This window comes from Triturus cristatus, chromosome 8 (genome assembly GCF_964204655.1).
Source record: "Triturus cristatus chromosome 8, aTriCri1.1, whole genome shotgun sequence".
NCBI lineage: Eukaryota > Metazoa > Chordata > Amphibia > Caudata > Salamandridae > Triturus > Triturus cristatus.
Window position 1 is genome coordinate 1,392,551,056 of NC_140591.1, and position 19,338 is coordinate 1,392,570,393.

Here is a 19,338-nt window from a genome sequence, read left to right on the forward strand (position 1 = left end):
AAGGAAGAATAAACAAATCTGATAAATGAAACCTTGATTTTAAAAGAAATGCTTTATTCATGAAATTAATTGCTTACTTATGATGATCTTTCTGTTTTCAGATGATGAGAACACAGTGATAATAAATAACCCTAATCTTCAATCAAATATTTACATTGTTCATAATCCCACTTGTGTTTGTTGCATAATATGTTAAGCACTCGTATGTGTTGTGGTTCACTGATTGACAGTTATCTTCATTAACAATTGGTCATAGGAACAAATGCTAATGATGTTTAAGGTGTATGATTTGAAATGTTTTTCAGGTTTGTGGAAGACAAAATGTGGGTCACTTTCTTAGAAGGGAGTTCTGCTTTGAAGGTTCTCTGCTTAAGTGGACATGAGGTAATTTAAAAATGTCTAAAATTACCTGTTCTCTGAGCTTTTTAATTAATAGTGGCTCTCTAAGGGATGTGACCTCGGAGTACTAAATTGTTTAATGCCTGTTTGTGTAAATGACCAATCTAATAATATATTGTACATTTGATAACAATAATTGCATTTGGTCATTTGTAAGGAGATATTTCTAGCAGCTATTGAGTTCACCCAGTCACCAGATATTACAAAGACCATTTAGCGGCTCTTCATCTGAACCCTTATTTAATATCTGCTTTTGTTGAGAACGGTCAAGCAGCAACTCCAAAGAGGCAGCAGACCTTTTGAGATAACAAAGTCCATCATTCAATTACCATTATTTATTTAAAAGTAATACATATACCATTAATAAACGTCTTAAACATGTCTCATGTCAAGCTACAAAACCTACCTAGGAAGGAATAATTTGAAAAATATGTTATTGGTTCTTTGCACTGTTCCTTAAAATACTGCAGTAGTGCGTGTTCATCTAGCAGGTAAATTGATTGTCAGCACCTTTGGGGAGCAATCACTGTCAAAAGTCTGTACATCACCCGCAGCCTGGCCAGCTTGTTTTTTTCTGCTTCACCACGTTTGTACCATTCATTTGAAGTATACCTATGTATAGGTAAGACTGTTACAATTTGTCCAATACCCCTGGACATGAGCCACTTTATGCCTTCCTAGAAGGCTTGTATGGTCTTGTATTAAGGTGCAGCCTTGTTGGTCCTGATGCAGCAGTGTTTCTGGTAAATACACAATGTAGACTTTACTTGCTGCTGCCACCCGAAAATGCTCAGCGCATAGGAGACTGTTATGTGCTCAGGTTCCTCACTGTATTGTCCTCATTAATATAGCTTGCAGACTGACAGTCCATATTTGAGCATTCCAGCCCCATCAGGGAAGGTTCTCCACCTAGGTTTTCATGACTGACTGCCCCTCCTATCAATTTCATAGGGACTCCAGACTTCGGAACAAAAACAAAAGCCCATCTCATTAATTGAGCCATTTCCAGCACCACTAAAATTAGTGCACCTTAAAGGGTAATGGGCTACAACGCTGCAGCTCGAGGTCCTATTTATGACAGAAATTATGGCTTTATCATTGTCACTTTGCTCCCTTTATGCCAATCTTTTTGATTTATGTATCTTGCCTTCCATTTTGACCTTAACCCCTTAACTGCTGGGCCTTTCCCCCCCCCAGTGCTGAGTCCTTGTTTGGCTATTTGGGGTAGTTCGGGCTTAGGCCCCTGTAACTTTTTGTCCACATAAGGTATCCACGTCAAATTTGCGTCCTTTTCTTCCAACATCCTGAGGATTCTAAAGGTGCCCAGGATTTGAGATGCCCCTGGAAGGGGCCCAGACTTTAGCCGAAATAGAGCTACATTTTGGGTTACTGGTAAAAAATTTGAAAAAAGTGCTGAGGAAGAAAGCATCTATTTTTTTCCCTGCAAACGGTATCAATAAAGCGTTTGCGGTGATAAAGTCACCATTTTCCCAGCTTTCAGGGACAGGCAGACTTTTGTTAAAAAAACATTTTTTACATAGTTTTGGCATTTAGTGCTACATAGCCTATTTGTTCTATTGTTTTGTGCTTTCAATCTCCTTTCAGTTAGTGCTAGGAATTGATGTAAAACCAATAATGAATCCCAAAAAGCTATACATTTGTGAAAAGTAGACACAATTCTGAATTTAGCAAGGGGTCATTTGTGTAGATCCTTCAAGGTTTTTTTGATAGAAAGTAACAGTTCAAATTAAAACAAATTGGAAACAAGTTGACAAAAACGGCCATTTGTGTCTGCATTTACACCTGTAATTTCTAAGTATGGCAGATTTTTACAAGTAATATACTGTTATGTCCACTAGAGCCTTATGGTTGCAGGGTTATATAGGACCTGTAGTGCCCATAGCCAATAACTGATCTGCACGTTGCTATAGGTTTTCATTGTGTACTGGTTGTACAGCAATTCACTTGGTAAAATATAAAGAGTCAAAAATAGGTATCAAGGAAAACTATGTATTTCCGAAAGGAGAACAACATATCGAGTTTAGAAGCAGTGGTTATTCGCACAACTCTTTATATGTGGGTACCTTTTCCAGCATGTGAATTAGAGGGCATTTTTGTAAATTAATTCTTTTGTACACACTGTCTTACATTTGGAAGGGATGAATGCATAGAAAATCAATAGGCAGTAACACTTGTTCTACTATTCTGTGTTCCCCTAAGTCTCCCGATAGAAATGGTATCTCATTTGTGTGGGTAGGCATAGTGCCCGATACAGGACACGGCCCAAAATGCAACGTGGGTTCATCATTTTTTTCCAGTGAAAACTGACCCTTTTTTTGCAGTGTGCCTAGCTGTGGTTTTTGGACCGTAGCTCAGCTGGCACCCAGGGAAACCTAGCAAACCTGTACATTTTTTAAACTAGACACCCAGGGGAATCCAGGATGTGGTGACTTGTGTGGCTCTCACCAGGCTCTGTTACCGAGATTCCCTTGCAAACCTCAAACTTTCCCCCCCAAAAAAATTCCTCACATTTCTGTGATGGAAAGTTCTGGAATCTGCGTGGATCCAAGAACTTCTACCCACCCTTCATTCTTCAAAGTCTCCCAATAAAAATGCTACCTCACTTGTGTGGGTAGGCCTAGTGCCCGTGACAGGAAACATCCCACAACGCAACATGGACACATCACCAAATTGTCTAGCTGTGGATTTTGAACCATAGCTCATCCTGTACCTAGGGAAACCTAGCAAACCTATACATTTTTTAAAACTAGAAACCCATGGGAATCCAGGATGGGGTGACTTGTGTGGCTCTCACCAGGGTCTGTTACCGAGAATCCCTTGCAGACCTCAAACTTTGTAAAAGAAAAAAGCACATTTTCTTCACATTTCTATGATGGAAAATTCTGGAATCTGTGTGGATCCACAAACTTCCACCCACCCCGCATTACCCAAAGTCTCTCGTTAAAACTGCTACCTTACTTGTGTGGGTAGGCCTAGTACCTCTGACAGGAAACAGCCCACAAAAAACGTGGACACATCACATTTTTCCAGTGAACTCTGACCTTTTTTTGGGCAAATTGTCTAGCTGTGGATTTTGAACTATGACTCAGGCGGCACCTAAGGGAACCTAGCAAACCTATAATTTTTTTAAACTAGACACCCAGAGGAATCCAGGATGTGGTGACTTGTGTGGCTCTCACCATGTTCTGTTACCGAGAATCCCTTTCAGACCTCAAACTTTGTCAAAAAAACACATTTTCCTCACATTTCTGTGGCAAAGTATGGAATCTGTGTGGATCTACAAAATTCCACCCACCCCGCATTTTCCAAAGTCACCTGATAGAAATGGTCCCTCACTTGTGTGGGTGGGGCAAGTATCACTAAACATCCTTGTTTTGCAGGGGGGGGCACCTGGGTTTTTGGCCCCAGGCTTGGCGGCCATCTAGGGAAACATACCAAGCCCACACATTTCTGAGCCCCCCCAACATTTTATTACCCAGAATCCCCTGCAAACCTCAAATTTAGCAAAAAAAAATCGCATTTTCCACAAATTACTGAGTGGGATCACCGTGCCGGCACAAATGATACCTCACTTGTGTGGGTGTCCAATGTAGAATTGGCTAAAAACTAATTTTCAAAAGCTGAGAATTTGCTGTGCTATACCCTTAGTCCCTATGTTTTTGGCCCTTCTCTATCAATCAATCAGGCGTTTGTTAAGCACGACAACTCACCTGTAAGGGTCTCAAGGCGCTGGCCCTTGTCCCACCCACACAAGTGAGGTATCATTTCACTCGGGAGATTGAGGGGAATGCTGTGTGGTAGGACATTTGTGTCGGCACGGTGATCCCACTCAGAAATATGTGGAAAATGTGTGTTTTTTTTTTTCCAGGTAAATTTGATGTTTGCAGGGGATACTGAGTAGTAAAAGGGTACGACCCACACAAGCCATACCTCCCTGCACTCCGCCGGGTGTCTAGCTTTCAGAAATGTGTGGGTTTAGTAGGTTTCCCTAGAAGGCCGCCAATCCCGGGGCCCCAGGGCAAGATCCTGACCGAGAGCACTGCATGTTTGAAAAGAGGGATTCTTTCCTTGATTAATGTGTGACTATAGGAGGTTTCCCCTTGGCAGGATCAGTACGTCCACAATACGTAGAGTTAAAATACCTACCCTGCTGGGTCCGTAAGTACAACGTACCCACCACACTCACAGCACACTTTAGTACGTGTGCTGATACTTATCCTTTTGTGGCTACTCCACTTTTTAGTCACTACACTTTGGTCCTGACGAAAGCCTCACGAACGTCGTAGTAGGCTGAAACGAGTTGACCTACACTTTTGGGGCTATTGAAGAACAATAATTTACCTTCGTCATATCCCACTTACGTTTTTAACCATGTCCTAAGACCCTTCCATTAAATTTGTTTTACAAGGGCATTTCTTAGAGACATTTTTAACATTTAATTACTCTTCACATAAACACTCACTTCACGTCACAATTCCCGCTCCGCTGTAATCGGGCGTTGAAGCACAGCTGGGTTGCATTCGGCAATCCAGCTGGGACCCCAATGATGAAGCATGCCACCAACCAGGTTGGTGGGTGAGGGGCCTTCTTAAACATCCACTGGATGTATGTGCTCCTGTGTATAAAACCCATGTGTCACACTAAATGACATTATTCTTATGGAGGCCTGTCCATGTTGTTTACTTGAAAAAAAAACTTGTCAGAACCACTCAAGTCAATCACCCCTGTACTACCCTCGTTGTCTACTACTCAAAAATGTGACGGTTTGCCTAGGTGACGACTGAGCTAGGTCACAAAATTCCCAACTACCCATATTGACAAAAAAAAGGTCTTACAAAAGATCATTAAACCGCCACAAATATAAATCTGACACTAATTTGATAAAGTTAATCCACCACTTACACTGGTTGGTTTTAACACCTCCAGAAACGCTGACTTCATAGCACAAATACTTATCAAAGTATGTAAATATTGAAGCCTTCTGAAGGAGAGCCATAAATCAACTGCACGGCACCAACCGCTTTATGGTCCATTCACACGCCATTCACGCACCACACACAAGACTTCCTTACCGCCAGCCACCGGCCCAAACATACAGATCACTTGCACTCACATAAACATACCGCCGCCATGCAAGGGCCCATCACATTCATACGCCACAAGACGTAATAAGTTTGACTACATTTTACCACCTGTCAAGTCTCCGCCTCCCTTTTCCTGAATATTACCAAACGCATGTCGAATGAACCTTTATTAATGGCTCCCATGACTGCCACATGAGGATCAGAAAGATATGTCTTTCATGCGCCTTTAGCACACTCACTGTGTAAAATCCAACTCCCAGTTTGTGGATGCAAGTTGGGGGGGTGCCCGAGGAGGCCGTAAAGCCAGATCTCGAACTGAGCAAGCACATCTACATTTGAAAATAAGGCAAACATGCTGGAAATTTTCCAAAGCTTTCTAAAGAGAACATCATAAACTATGAAGAGCGGTAGAATGTGAAACACGGGTAGTCCGTGACAACGTAGCATATGTCCAATCCACCGTTATGTGCAGTGACTGTAATGCACTTATACAGCAAACTGAACATCTACTAAGTTCTAACGGAGGATGAAAATGGCAAGCAGCATTGACCCACAAGTACCATAGTAAATTCAGTGCGAGTCTGGCAGCAGTGGATTTGAATCCATGGGTGAAGATGAAGTCATGACGTGTATCTGTACTACCTTTACTATCTGCCTTCTACCTATGCAATATTCTTGGGAAACCCCACCTACCGTAAGCTGTTCTAACCCGTTTGTGTGTCTGTCCTCATTAGAGTCCTGACTAATTCTGTCTTATTTTCAAGTGACCCTATACTAATGTCTTCCATCTCTAGCTACTTGAAGCTCTAGAAAACGTTTGTCACGTGCCATCAATGCTTTCACTGTGCTAAATCCAACTCTTTCCAGTTTGTGGATGCAAGTTGGGGAGTGTCAGAGTATCTCAGTAGGCCATATCACGAACTGAGCGAGCATATCTACCTTTGAAAATATTTCAGACATGCTGGGGTATATTGCCTAAGTTCCATAAAGTAATAAGCCAAACAAATGTCCTCTGGGTCTCATTCACCGACACTTTTACTTTGACAGCGTGAAAACTCAATTACGAACTTGCATCATACACAGTATTATTGAGAAATGGTACAGAACACAATATCTTGTATGATGATTATTTTCACATCTTAAATTAACGATGTGAAAACAATCTTCATACAAGATATTGTGTCCTGTATCCCTTTTTAATAACATGGTTATGATACAAGTTAATAATTGAGTTTGCACACGTTCAAAACAAGTAGAAATGTTGGTGAATAAGTCCCATTGGATATTTGTTTGACTTAATACGCTTACTACCGTTCTCGATGGCAATCAGCGTGGTCCTTGTGTAGTATACATAAGTTCCCTAACCAGCACTTCAAAATCCAGTCATGCCTTTAACTTTTTGCCAAACAAGGTATTCCGTGACAAAGTGACGCATGTTCAGTCCACCAGAATGTGCAGTGTGGGGGCTATAATGCACTTGTCAATTGGCGAACAGAACAACTACCACATTCTGAAAGCAGATAAAGGTGTTGAGAAGTCCATGATTTCCTGAAGTAGAGGAACAAATATTCTGTGGCTGCTTGCCAGGCGAAGGAGTGGCCCACAGACAGTAGGTATCCATTCACACCATTTGAAAGGTTTACCTATTGGCAGCTCCACCACAGTCAATTTCCCAGGACTTTGCTTTAGTATGATACAACATAAAGCAAGTAGGAAAACAGAAGGCGGGCTTACTTGGCCACTGGGGACAGTAAATACAAGTCTCCTGCCTCTTTCCCTTCATCAAGCACACTTTACAACAACGACATGGTCGCTCCTTTTTAAGTGTTGCAGGAATTTAATCAGCAAAGTGTCACTCCTGCAGCATTGCCACGTCCTCCAGGACACATGATGTGGAGGAGACTGCTGCTTCTGTAGCAATGAGACTTCCAATCACAGACTACTGAAAGTCAAGGAAAGACATACGTCTTTCTGTGGTGGTCTGATGATAAAAAACATACGCATTGTATGTTGCTATCTGGATCAGGTGAGTAAACAGTTTCTTACTCTAAGTGCGAGTTTTACGATTCGGATTGTATGGCTGGAAAACCTGGTCGTTCTTGTCCACTCCGCCCATGTATTTGTAATCAAGTATGCAGGTGGGCGTGTGGACTTCGGCCATCTGACCCCAAACCTGCTCTCCACGTGAATTGTAGTGAGCACGTACACGTCGCGCCTATCTGAGAAGTTGACTGCGAGCAGTTCATTGGAATGCAACGCTGTACTCTGGGATTTCTGGAGCTTCTTGCAAACAAGCTCCTGCGGAAATCCTTTGCAGTGATAACAAATTGTACCGCGGGTCAAAGTGCCGGTGCCAGCTCACTTAAAAGCTCTACTCCTGTATAGAAATTGTCCGCTTAAAGGTTATAACCCTTGTGAAAGAGTGGCTGTACAAGCTCTCATACAATCTTTCCTGTGACCCCTTGTGAAAATGTAAAATCTGAATTCTCTCGTTTTTAGGTCTCGCTGAGCCCAGCGCATGCGCTGGCTCGAAGAGACATTTTGTATGTGGGCTCCAAAAAGTGCTACCAGGCCAGCCTAAAGCTACAGTGCATGTGCGCGGGCGCGCGCGCCGCGCTTACTTTCACTTTCGCGGCCGCTTTGATAACAGAAATCAACATGACATTTATAACCAACAGAGGCAACGCATTCTTTTTTAAAGTCGGCTGAAATGTAGAACATAGGCTTGTAAGCTAAAGGAAACTGGCCTTTACAACCCTTCCCTATCCTCTCTGACATACTGCCTCCCTCCAGTGCCTTGGATTCAGAAATAGACTCCCGAGCTAAGATGACTGTTGTGTTATATATAGTACCTGCAGCGGCGTCTGGGTTTTGCTTGAGCTGCTGTCTTTCTGCTGCGATTGGAAAGCCCCTCAGCACCGCCTGCTCCATCGCTTCTGGCAGCATCGGGACCACAGACATCAAGCAGACAGCTAGCGATTCAAGCTGCAATGGGGCTCAGGCGATCACCGGCTCTGTCTCTGTGCTGTTTCTGTGTACAGCGTGCACTGAGAGGTAGATATCCGCAACAGCGCGCGAACCCTCAGATGACAACCTCAGAACAGCACTCTTCCTATGCGCAGCTCACTTTACCCATGTGCAACAACTTGCTCCAGTGGGCTGCCATGACAGTGACGTGACTGTGCCTACCTCGCATGCGTCAAGGAAATAAACCAGCAATGTTCGTAGCCCGTCACCCGTGGTTAAATTAGTGGCCATTTTGAAGTAGGCGTATGTGTATCGAATTTAAACAAAATTCCAAAATTGAGTTACTTGTTAAGCTTATTTCCACAGATTTATTCAACATGTTATGTTTTCGGAATGTAAGAGACATAATTATTGAACTATGTTTATTTGTATAAAAAAACGCAGCTAGACTAACTCATGTGGAGTTATTTTGTAGAACATTACTTTTTAAATCTAGAAATATAGCACTTAGACTTTTGTTTACAGTATATGTTCTTTCACGAAATAAACCATAAACACTGCAACACTAAAATGGCCTCCCAATTGATGCACATTGTGGAGACTTTTGAACATTTCCGATCCTCATTCTGTAGTTCTGGGGACTCAATAGTTTCGCTTTAGTGCAGGCTCCAGTGGGTGGAGGTTACAGCGTGATAACCAGAGGCTGTAAATCTTGGGTTTTTCCTGACGGGCGTTGTGTTTAACGAAGTCAAAATATCTCTGTTGAACCTGATACTGAAATTATGTGACTTTTTATCGGAAGTGCAGACGCAGCGGCAGCTCTCGAAAGTTTCAGCTGGAGCAACACTACATTTCAGAGCCGTAAAGATCCTCAGCTCCGTGCACCAGTAGCTCATCCAGCCCAGGACATTTCTGTGGATTCTGACACTTATGATGAGTTTGACAGGGCTACAAATGCTATTGTGCAGTGAAAAAACATGGAGTGGATTAAGGTGCCTTTATTTTAGCTCTCTGGTGCTTAAAATTGCCTTTGCTTCAATGTGCGTCACTGGGGAAAATAAAGTCCCCGATTTTATTTCAAAATGTCCCTTTATCTAAATTTAAATGTTGGCATGTATGTGTTGTGTACTTGATTATTACTATATAGGAGGTGATTTTCCAGCTCCAATTGGCTCTAAGCTCTACTCTTCAATAAATAGATACACAAAGAATCTACGGGAAGCCCAGCAGTTTGTAAATGGCCCAAACCTTTATTGTGCTTCTTTTTAAAAGCTAAATATCCAACCTTTGAAGACAACAAGCATTTGCAATGCAATATGTCTCGCATTTACGCGAGTTTGAGCTATTGACATTGCAAATGACAATGCCTTTTATTTTTTATTTTTGAACATAAATAAAAGGCATTGCCATTTACATTGCCAATTGCTTAAACTCCTGTAAATGCGAGACCTATTGCATTGCAAATGCTTGTTTAATTCAGCTGTGCCTCATCCATGCGCACTGTCCTGTTTTCAGCCTGACTCTATCCTTGACACCACACCTGCAAAAACATTAGGTAACTAATCTAAATTGAGACATTGTAGGCTGCGTAAACATGCAAAGTCAGCACAAAAGAACAGCTGATGTCTGTACTGGGTTTCGTGTGTTTGTTAAATAACGGTAAAGCCTTAGATAAAGTTTGCTCAGATAGCCTATCTTGTTGTGCAGCTTCAGGATGCAACAGTTCTACACGGCGCCAAGGTTGTTGATTCTTACCCATTGTCTCATTTGTGTGTTCTTCCCAAAGCTCTATTTAGCTCTGGGCGTTCCTTGTCTCTGACTTTTGCTATATAAACCCATGTAACCATCGTTCAGGGTGCTCTCTACTTGGGTATCTTGATGGTACTTGTTTGATTGAGACCCATTCATGAATGCTTAATAAATGACCTATAATTTGACTTCGCTCCAGTGTTGATTCCTCCTTACTTGTTAAGAACCAGTGGCGAAGTGGTGACCCTGCACCAGCAGATTATTAATTAATCTGTTCCACAAATTAGCACCCAATGTGGGGCCCAATCAAGGGTTTGCAGTCGGACCAGGGGGAGGAGATAAGGTCGGTAAGATGAACTTCGCTGAGGGGCGCCCCACCTGAAGTGTTGCTCATGGTCCAAGGTGATTTTTCAGCTCTCCAACTCTGATCTTCCTGGCGGCTGCTTGCCTTGACTGGGGCCTTCGGACAGTCATTTTTGGATCAGGGCGGATTGACAGGTGGGAGTCAAAGACTACACATTAGGTAAATCAGTATTGAACCGGTTCACTTGGTTAGGATTTGTTTTTATATCGTCTTGAAATCTGCTTGGCATTTGTTTAATATCCGTTCGGAATTTTGTTTTTGAGACTTGCTTTTGAAACTTGCCTTGGAACTTGCTATTTGTTTTGACTAATATTTTTTCTTCCAGGTAAACATGAGAATATTTTTTCCCTTTCTCTCTGTTTATAAGTTTTTGAAATATCAACATGCCTGTGATTAGTAGTCTTTGGAATTTTTGATGTTGCTGCTGCGATAAGCAGAGCAATTTGGAAGCAAGTCAGCCGGCACCACCAGAAGGTACGCCCAATTTTGAGATGTACATCAAATATGGTATTTGTCCCATCATGTATAATGCATTGTGGAACAAATATACAAGAGGGGATCCCCAGTTACAATGGCCATTAGAGGGAACAATGGACCCTCACAAACTCGAGTATTTAGAGAATCGATTGTTTTTAAAGAAAGTTAGGCCAGCCATGTTTGATAGTTTGCGTATGTGGAAGGAAAGAAGTGAAGGAGGGGCAGCTCAAGGCAGAGAGGGTACAAAGGAAACAGAAAAGGAAGACAGAGTATCAGAATTATAAGGAATTGAAGGATAAGGAAGTTCAGGAGAAAAAGGAATGTTTAAATAGAGAGCATAAATTATTAGTATCTAAGGAATACATAGATAGACCAACGGTAGCAGTTCAGGTCCACCAAGAGGATGTGGACTCAGATCTTGATGGATTATTGATTGAACGACCCCCACCCCCATATGCACCATTGACACCCCCTGCCCTTGGACCACCGAATGTTGTACCCCCGGTTCCACCTCCTTTACCCTCGGTTGTCCAGGTCCCTATTTTCCAACCAGTACCGGTACATCCCTTACCCCCTCCAACCCAGGCCTTAAGAATCTTGAAGAGCTCCTTAGAGGAGTTTTTTGCCCCCCGTATTCGCGTTCCTAAATGATCTCTTCTTGCTGTATTACAGCTTATTAGATAGGCTCTATGTGCCAATTTATGAGCCTGATTATCCTCCGGCAGCTTAGTTTTCCTCCATTTTCTCTCGCTGCCCTACACAGCGCCTTTTCCTTTTTAAGACATTCAGAGTACCAGGGGGCTAGGGCAGCCCTTTCCTGAGTACTCACTACTCTAAGAGGAGCGATGCTGTTTATGGTGTCTCCCATCTTTCTAGGGCTTTGTCACTTGCCACCCCGCTTTCGAATGAGGGGGTTCTAAACGCCCGACTAAACGCTGCAGGAGTGACTTTCCTCCAAGCTATATGAAGATTTTATCTACTTTGGAGCTTGCTTCCTACTTCTGGCCTTCTAAGAGAAAATCTTAGTGCCAAATGATCGGTCCAAGTTAACGCCAGAGGAGTTTCTACTGATAAATCATGGATGTTCGTAAAAATGGTGTCCAGGGTGTGTCCTGCTACATGTGTAGGTTCATGAATTCTCGAAGCGAGACCTAACGGCTCCATGGCTGCCAAAAAACACGCCAACTCTGCATTGGAAAATGCCATTGCGAGCACGTTTGCTCAGAATGTACTGCCTGAACAGCAGCTGCCCTTTATACAAGATCAAGGACTAATTGATGGCTATATTCTTTCCAGGAGTATAAACCTCTGGAAACCTGGCAGACAAATGTTTCACAACAGGCTGAATTTTGAACAACCTGTCATGGTCTGGATGGACCTGGGGCAATGCAGCAGAATTGGCAAAAAACGATCTCTGCTCATGTATGGTGCGAAGATTGGGGTTAACCAAACTGTGCGAGTAGACCAGTAGACCAGCAGGGTTGGCTTATGCACTACCTCCATTTTAAACGTGAGGCCCAAAAATATCTTCAACTTCCCTAATGTTGTTGTAAATGTTGTAGACTTGTAAAGCGCACAGCTGCCCCAGCAACGGGGCGTCCCGGCGCTGTAGACCGCTGGGGAACCCGTCCTGGCTATCCCTGTGAGATGGTCCCTTTCTGGGTATCTCCAAGGTGAAACCAGGCATCCCCGGCGTCTGTGGGGGGCCGTTGTAGAGATGAGGCAAGTTTAATGCCCAGAGTTGCCGAGTGTGTTCCTGGTTAGAGTAGGTACCGAGGCGAGAATTATCGAGTCCGTTTTGACCCTGGTCCACGACCCTGCCGCGTCGGGAATTGAACCCTGGTCCTGGCCGATTCTCTGCTTACGGGTTTGCCGCCTCTAACCAGTGAGCCACACCTCTCCAGTGGGAGTCCACTTATGTGCCCTAGAATGAGGCCCAGAAGTGCCTCCATGCTCCCTTAAAAGCTGTTAGGCACACAGATTTCTTTGCTGCACAATTTCATCAAGGAAGTCAACATCCAAAAAGGGATGGACGTAGTCAATTGGCAGAAAATTAACCATATTGAATTTAAATCCAGCGTCGCCAGTGAAAGGTGGAATTTGGGGGTGAACTAAATTGGGAGGCTGCCAAGAGAGCACTCTGTCTGTGCTTGAGTGATATGTGCAACATTCGGGAATGACTAAGTCACCTTACCTTGCCTTTCCACAATCAGCAGGCTCTCCAAAAACACTAAGAAAGGCAGAAGACGACACGGTATTACTTCACCTTACTACATACCCAGAATTGCAATCTTTAGCGCTGGTGCCAGCCATTGCAACAATCACTTTGCCCCCCCACCCCTCCCCCCATGACCGCCAATAAACATTTGTTATTCAGCACCAAGATGCCTACGGGTGAACGTGTGCTTCACAAATGCACACTGACCTTCTTGGATTCCCTCAATACCATCTGACAAACGCACCCCTCATCTCTTCATCTCTCACATACATTTCATTTGTTTCAAAGCGTTTCTATTGCCTGGCTTTACTAATCCACTTAGCTATCCACATAATACAGAGCTGTTCTTTCCAGCATGCCCTCTGCATTACTTTATGGAGTCAAAACTACCACTAGACAAAAGTCAGATGTCTCTATCTCTAGCAGGAAAAATAATCTTAACTCTACAGCAGTACCACACTTTACTACCTTTCGTGTAACCTCAAAGAGACTCATTATAGTTCTTTCACAGTCTCATCATTTCAAAACTGAAGCATTTCAAATATGCTGTACAACAAAGTCCTAGTTGTGGTATATTTATATTATGCATCTAACAAGTACTAACAAAGCCAATAGTTCTGGCTTGTGGGTGTCGAGGGCCGACCACCCCCCCCCCAAGAGATTGCTGCTGCAATCCACGGCCAGGAAACCATTTCAGGAAGGCCTTGTTTGAAAGGGGAGATTCTCCCCTTTCGAACGAAACCTTCCTGAAAGCTGGGGAGGCCGTTTCTCCCACCGGAGATAAGAGCGGCTGTACCTGCGGCTGTCCTGGCTCCGGTGGGGAAAACTGTGATGTCAGAGCGCCTCTCTGCGCTCTGTCACAGATGGGTGGGAGTGGGGTGGACAGAGACGAGGAAAGCCTTCCGAGTCTCCCCCAGGGGAAAAAAAAGAAACCTCCGGTGCTTTGCACCAGAGGATTAAATGGGGTCCAATGGACGTGCGCGGCACCAGGGGGCTAGTTCTTACGTCGGCCAAGCACCAGAAGGGTTAAACTTAAAAAGAGCAGCGTAGCATACCTAATCTTAACCTCATGCTGCTGACTCTTTCCCAGTTTTACTTTTGTGGATAGCCTGCCACCTAGCTGCAAGGCTGATAACATCTACAATACATCATCTGTACAGTTGTCATTTTTTAATAAGATGCCTTCATACAACATTGGCAATCAACCCCCCTCCCACGTACATATGCATGTCCTTGTCAGTTCCATTTGCTTCTGCTGAACAGTGTGTGAGTAGCTTTGATACCATTTTACTGTTTCTTCCCTTCCCCACCATTCATACTCCAGCTCAGGTAGCCTATGCCTCTACAATCTGACTTTTTGAAGCAGTTGACCGGCATAGCTTCTGGTGCACACCTACTCTCTGTGGGATACTTTCAGGGCAAGCTCCAACTGGAACTGCCAGACCGGCATGCAGGGTAAGGGTGCACTCATAAAGCAGGAGACTGTGGATTTCAGAAAGAACGGTCAGAAGATGTGACCAGGGTATTGGTTACCAGACAGTGGAAAGGTAAATAGACAGAGCTATGGGGTCTTATTCTTCGGTAGCAGAATCTGTTTCAGACTGATACATTTGTCTTAGTCCTGGGAGGAAGGTTAAGCACTCTGCAGGCCAGAACCCTCTGGAAACAAAATACTTTTTTAACCTGCAGGCCCCTTTACACCATTGATTTGTGCCAGTTTTCTATTCTGGGTATGGGGGGCGTATCAAGCCACAGTTGGACTGTTGGTTCAAGCCATTCTCTCCTAGGTGCAGTTCTAGAGGCTTGTTGCGGTGAAAGGTCAAGCAAGACTCATTGTCTGTGCAGGTCAAAGGACCTTAACTCAGTTTGCACCACTGCTCTGTGGCCAATCCTTCCATCTTTAGTCGCAAACTTAATATGCTGGCCTCTTGCTCCCAATCATGGTGGGCTAACCGTTCAACATGCCCAATATCTTGAGAGATGGATTTGATTTGTCCCTTCACAATAACTTTTCGTAGCTAAAGGTAGTCTTTGTAGCATTGAAACCCTTCCTGCTAGTGATATGATCTAGAGTGGTGGTGAGCCACGCAGGCAACACTTGTTTTTATTGATTCCTGCCTTCCTAATTGCACTATTGAACTGTATTGCCTTTAACTGTTTGGCATGCTCCCGTTCTCTAGTCTAGAATTTGAACTCTGTGTTTTCACTGACATCATTTTGTGGTTTGGCTGTGCAGTGCTACATTTTAATCAAAACCTTAAAAACATCACAATTTGTAGAAGGAAAAAGCTCCCTGGTTAAATGCATTTTGGCAACCACTGAGTAATGTTCAATGCACAGTGGATCCAGCTGTTGAACATGAATCACAGTCAAGATTATTAGTTAATGGCACTAAATATTTATCAAATTTAGATACAGGTGAGGGATGATTAATAAACCATTCAAATTGTATTAAAGGGGTATGGAGCTTGCTGTGCACCATGATGGCTGCCTTTTTGCGAGCCTACAGCAAGGCTCCCTCTTATGAGCAACATAGAGCTGCTGGGAATAATCTCAGATCCGAAGGGGGGAGCATATGCATGCCTGATTTGGAGCACGCCAGTAGAAACGGGTTAAGAAGCTGTGGCCCGTATGATACATGTGATTGAGCACCTCCACACCTTCCAAGACGTCAATGTTGCGTTTTACAACAGAGCCATGAGTGGAGCGCTCTCCGCAAACACCCAGGGGGCATATTAATTCTTGAGCAAGCCCGGCAACCATCCTGAATGCTTTGGGTTTTCCAGAGTGCCCTGTTTGACCCAAGGGACTGTTCTGGTGAGGCAAAGAGGGTGGCTGGGTGCAGTGTGATCAAGGTAGCTGTCAGGTTGGACGGCCGACACCCTGGATTGGTCCTATGGTTGAGTGCTCGCCATTGAGACCCTGAAGATCTTCTGTACACTAGCTGCTATGCTATTCCCGTGGGTTTAATGCCTGTTTTAAACAATGGGCTATGGCCTGTCCCTAGGGTTAACATGCTCCCTGTAGAGAGAAGGTCAAAGCCATCAAGATATAAGAAAGGTTTTTTTTGCGGCTAGATTGACACATTAACAGTTAAAAAGGGAAGTTGATCAAACAGACCATCAGATAGTCAGTATGACTTAGAGGAAATCTGTGCTGTTTCAAGTGCTGCAGGGACTACGTAGCACCATGGATGATGGTCACTGCAAGGATATGACAACTGAAGAAGCTGTGGTGTAGATTAGCAAGAGGATGGAAAAAACAAGACAGGAGGTGCTTGGTTTAAGGCATTGAAATAATGGTATTGGACATAGAAATCCTGGCACGTGAATTGGAGATCCAGCAGTCATTCAGAATCTTTGACATTACATCTGTGATCCAACATTTGGAATACGTAATAGGGGCAACCAGAAGCCGAGCTTTGATGGTCCATTCCTTCCAGGAGGCTATAGATGCATGACGCCTTTTGCGTGGTATAGATGGCTTTGTGGGTGCTAGGATCACACAGCGTGATATCGAAAAACCGGTTAGAATCCCCACAAGGACTCTAGGAAAATCCAATCCAGATCTCATACTATTATACAATTTGGGCATGCTGAGGCAAAGAGAGGAACTAACGAGAGCAACAACTGAAAACAAAAATTAGTCCCTGAGAGGAAATAAAAGTATATGTTTCCAGATTTAAGAAGGATCACTAAGTTGAGGAAGCAGGAGCCTCAACTTGGCAAGAAAGAGCTCAATGTACCACTTCCCAAGAAAGACTTTAAAGCACAAAGCTTGGAAGTCTCACTGTGGCGCCCTGCTAAATTGCGGATGGTGAGTATGGTCTTGTGTGACTTTTCAATCAATTAGCCTGATGCTGCTTTTAGGGCCACATGTATCAACATTACAAGTAGCGATTACCTAACTGCGATTTTCTCCGAATGTATGAAACTCTTTTCAGTTTCATTAGCGATTCTTAATTGTCGCAAATAGACCTACCTCATGCATATTAATGAGGTAGGTTGCAATTTGCGAGCCATTAGGAATCTACAACGTCACCGGTATGGTGGCCGGCTGGGGTCAGCAGACCACCATGTCTGTGATTGCTTTTAAATAAAGCAGTCTTTTTTGTTTTCAAATGCCGCCTGCTTTCCTTAAAGGAAAACAGGATGCACAAAAAAAAAAAAATGAAACTTTGCAGTTTCATTTTTTAAGAGTAGGCAGTGGTCCGTTTTAAATTCTCGAAGGGGAAGGGGCCCCCTGGGGACTCCTTCCCATTTGCGAATGGGTAACCACCTCCTTCAAGGAGTCGGTTAAATATGAATGTTTTGCGAACGTAATTTGGTCGCAAAACATTCATACATCCCATTTGGATTCGGTATTTGGAAGGGACGCCTTACACACACCCCTTCCAAATACTGAATCGCAAACACAAATTGCGATTCGTGTTTCATACATATGTAAAAGCATTTTTGCGGTCGGAAATGGACCGATCGGCCGTTTTCGACCGCAAAAATGCTTAATACATGTGGCCCCTAGTTTTCTAGAAACTACCAAGTGAGACTGCTGCCAGCAATTAAAATGATACTACTTGAATTTGTTCCAGAATGAGAGGAAGGGGTGAGCTGTTGGCGTGCAGCAGAGAGTAGAATGGTACAACCAGTTCCAAATGTCATGATATACCCGAGGGAGACCCTGTGTGCTTTTCTGACCCTTGTTGCAAGCTACAGAATATTATGTGCGTGACTCCCTGTTAAAACCTGTTCTATATTACCTAACCACTTAAATGACCATATGGCATATTTTACCCCTGCTGTGTCATAAATGTCAGATAGGTCAAAGAGGGGTATGATTAACTGGAGGGATACTTGTGAGAAGCTGGCTTGGTGTATGATGCACACTTATGTAAGTGGGCACCTTGCACCAATCCAGACAACCCTTATGGTGATTTTAGGAGTCTTAGACAAACTTAGAAAGGTCTCTAGGTGGTAACTGTGGATAGCAGCCTTCATGCTTGGTCCAGAAGGAGTGTAAAGCAGCTTGTTTTACCAGAACATAATCTTGTAGGTATAGATTAAGTGAAAAAGAACCACAAAGTATATTTATCAAAATATGTAATTATTAGAAGATACTCACTATCACATTTAGGTATCTCCTAGCCAGATATATACACAATGTACACAATACTTTTCAATAGAAACGGGTAAGTAGCACACAATACACAGTGGTCGCCAGGGGGAGACCAAACCATATACTAAAATAGTGGTATGCGAACCACGACTCAAGTCAAGATTATACCAAGAAGACGTAGAAGTGCCGAGGACCCAAGGAACCACCCGAGGTACGTAACCAGGAGCCCTACGGAGGTCGTGTGCAGAATGGGAACACGAGCGTGAGTTCAATGGAAGTCAATGGGTAAGTCGCGGTTGCAGTTTCAAAGAAGGATACTACCCTGTCCTTTGTCCAGTTTCGCGCCAAGGTGGGAGCCAACGGCTCCCTGAACTGGTTTGAACTGGACATTGCATGGAGGGCACCAAGTGTGCCCTGCACACAGACTATATGGCACTAGCAAGTGCCCCCACAGTGCCCCAATACGCTAAACCCTGTCTGGGAGGTGGTCACACCTCCCTGTGACAGGATACCTATTGTTCTGCCTTCCCCTGCCAGAGCTTGGCTCAGCAGCAGGAGGGCAGAAACGTGTCTGTGTCCGCAGCAGCCCTAGTTTTCTGTTCGGGTCTGGTAGACTGGTACCGGTAGCACCAAGGGCCTCCCAAAGGAGTTTTACGGTGCATGGAATCATACCTCCGTAGCTGTTAACGGTGTGGGGGTATGATTCCAACATGTTTGATACCAAACATGACAGGGTTCGTTACAGCCAGTTTAGAGATTGTCATCGCTTAACGATGAATGGCCCCCTATATGTATCGTAATGGCTGATGCACCTACAACCCGGGAGAATGTACTCCGAAGGTTGTAGGGGTGCCCTGCTCATGCAGGTGCAGCCTCACACTTAGAGCAGAGTACCCTGCCTTAAGGATTGAAAGGCCTGTTTTAGTGGTGACTTATAGGTTTTAAGT

At 43.8% G+C, this 19,338-nt stretch overlaps 1 protein-coding gene across 7 annotated transcripts in view; it reads left to right on the forward strand.

The window, feature by feature from the left end:
- The window catches only part of SYNJ1 (synaptojanin 1), a 683,220-nt gene that overhangs the window by 513,025 nt on the left and 150,857 nt on the right, over positions 1 to 19,338 (forward strand). For all 7 annotated transcript variants that reach the window (XM_085623112.1, XM_085623114.1, XM_085623109.1 and 4 more), the window contains one exon: positions 306 to 384. In XM_085623112.1, the coding sequence (XP_085479238.1) occupies positions 306 to 384 (79 nt within the window). The remainder of the gene's footprint in view (positions 1 to 305; positions 385 to 19,338) is intronic.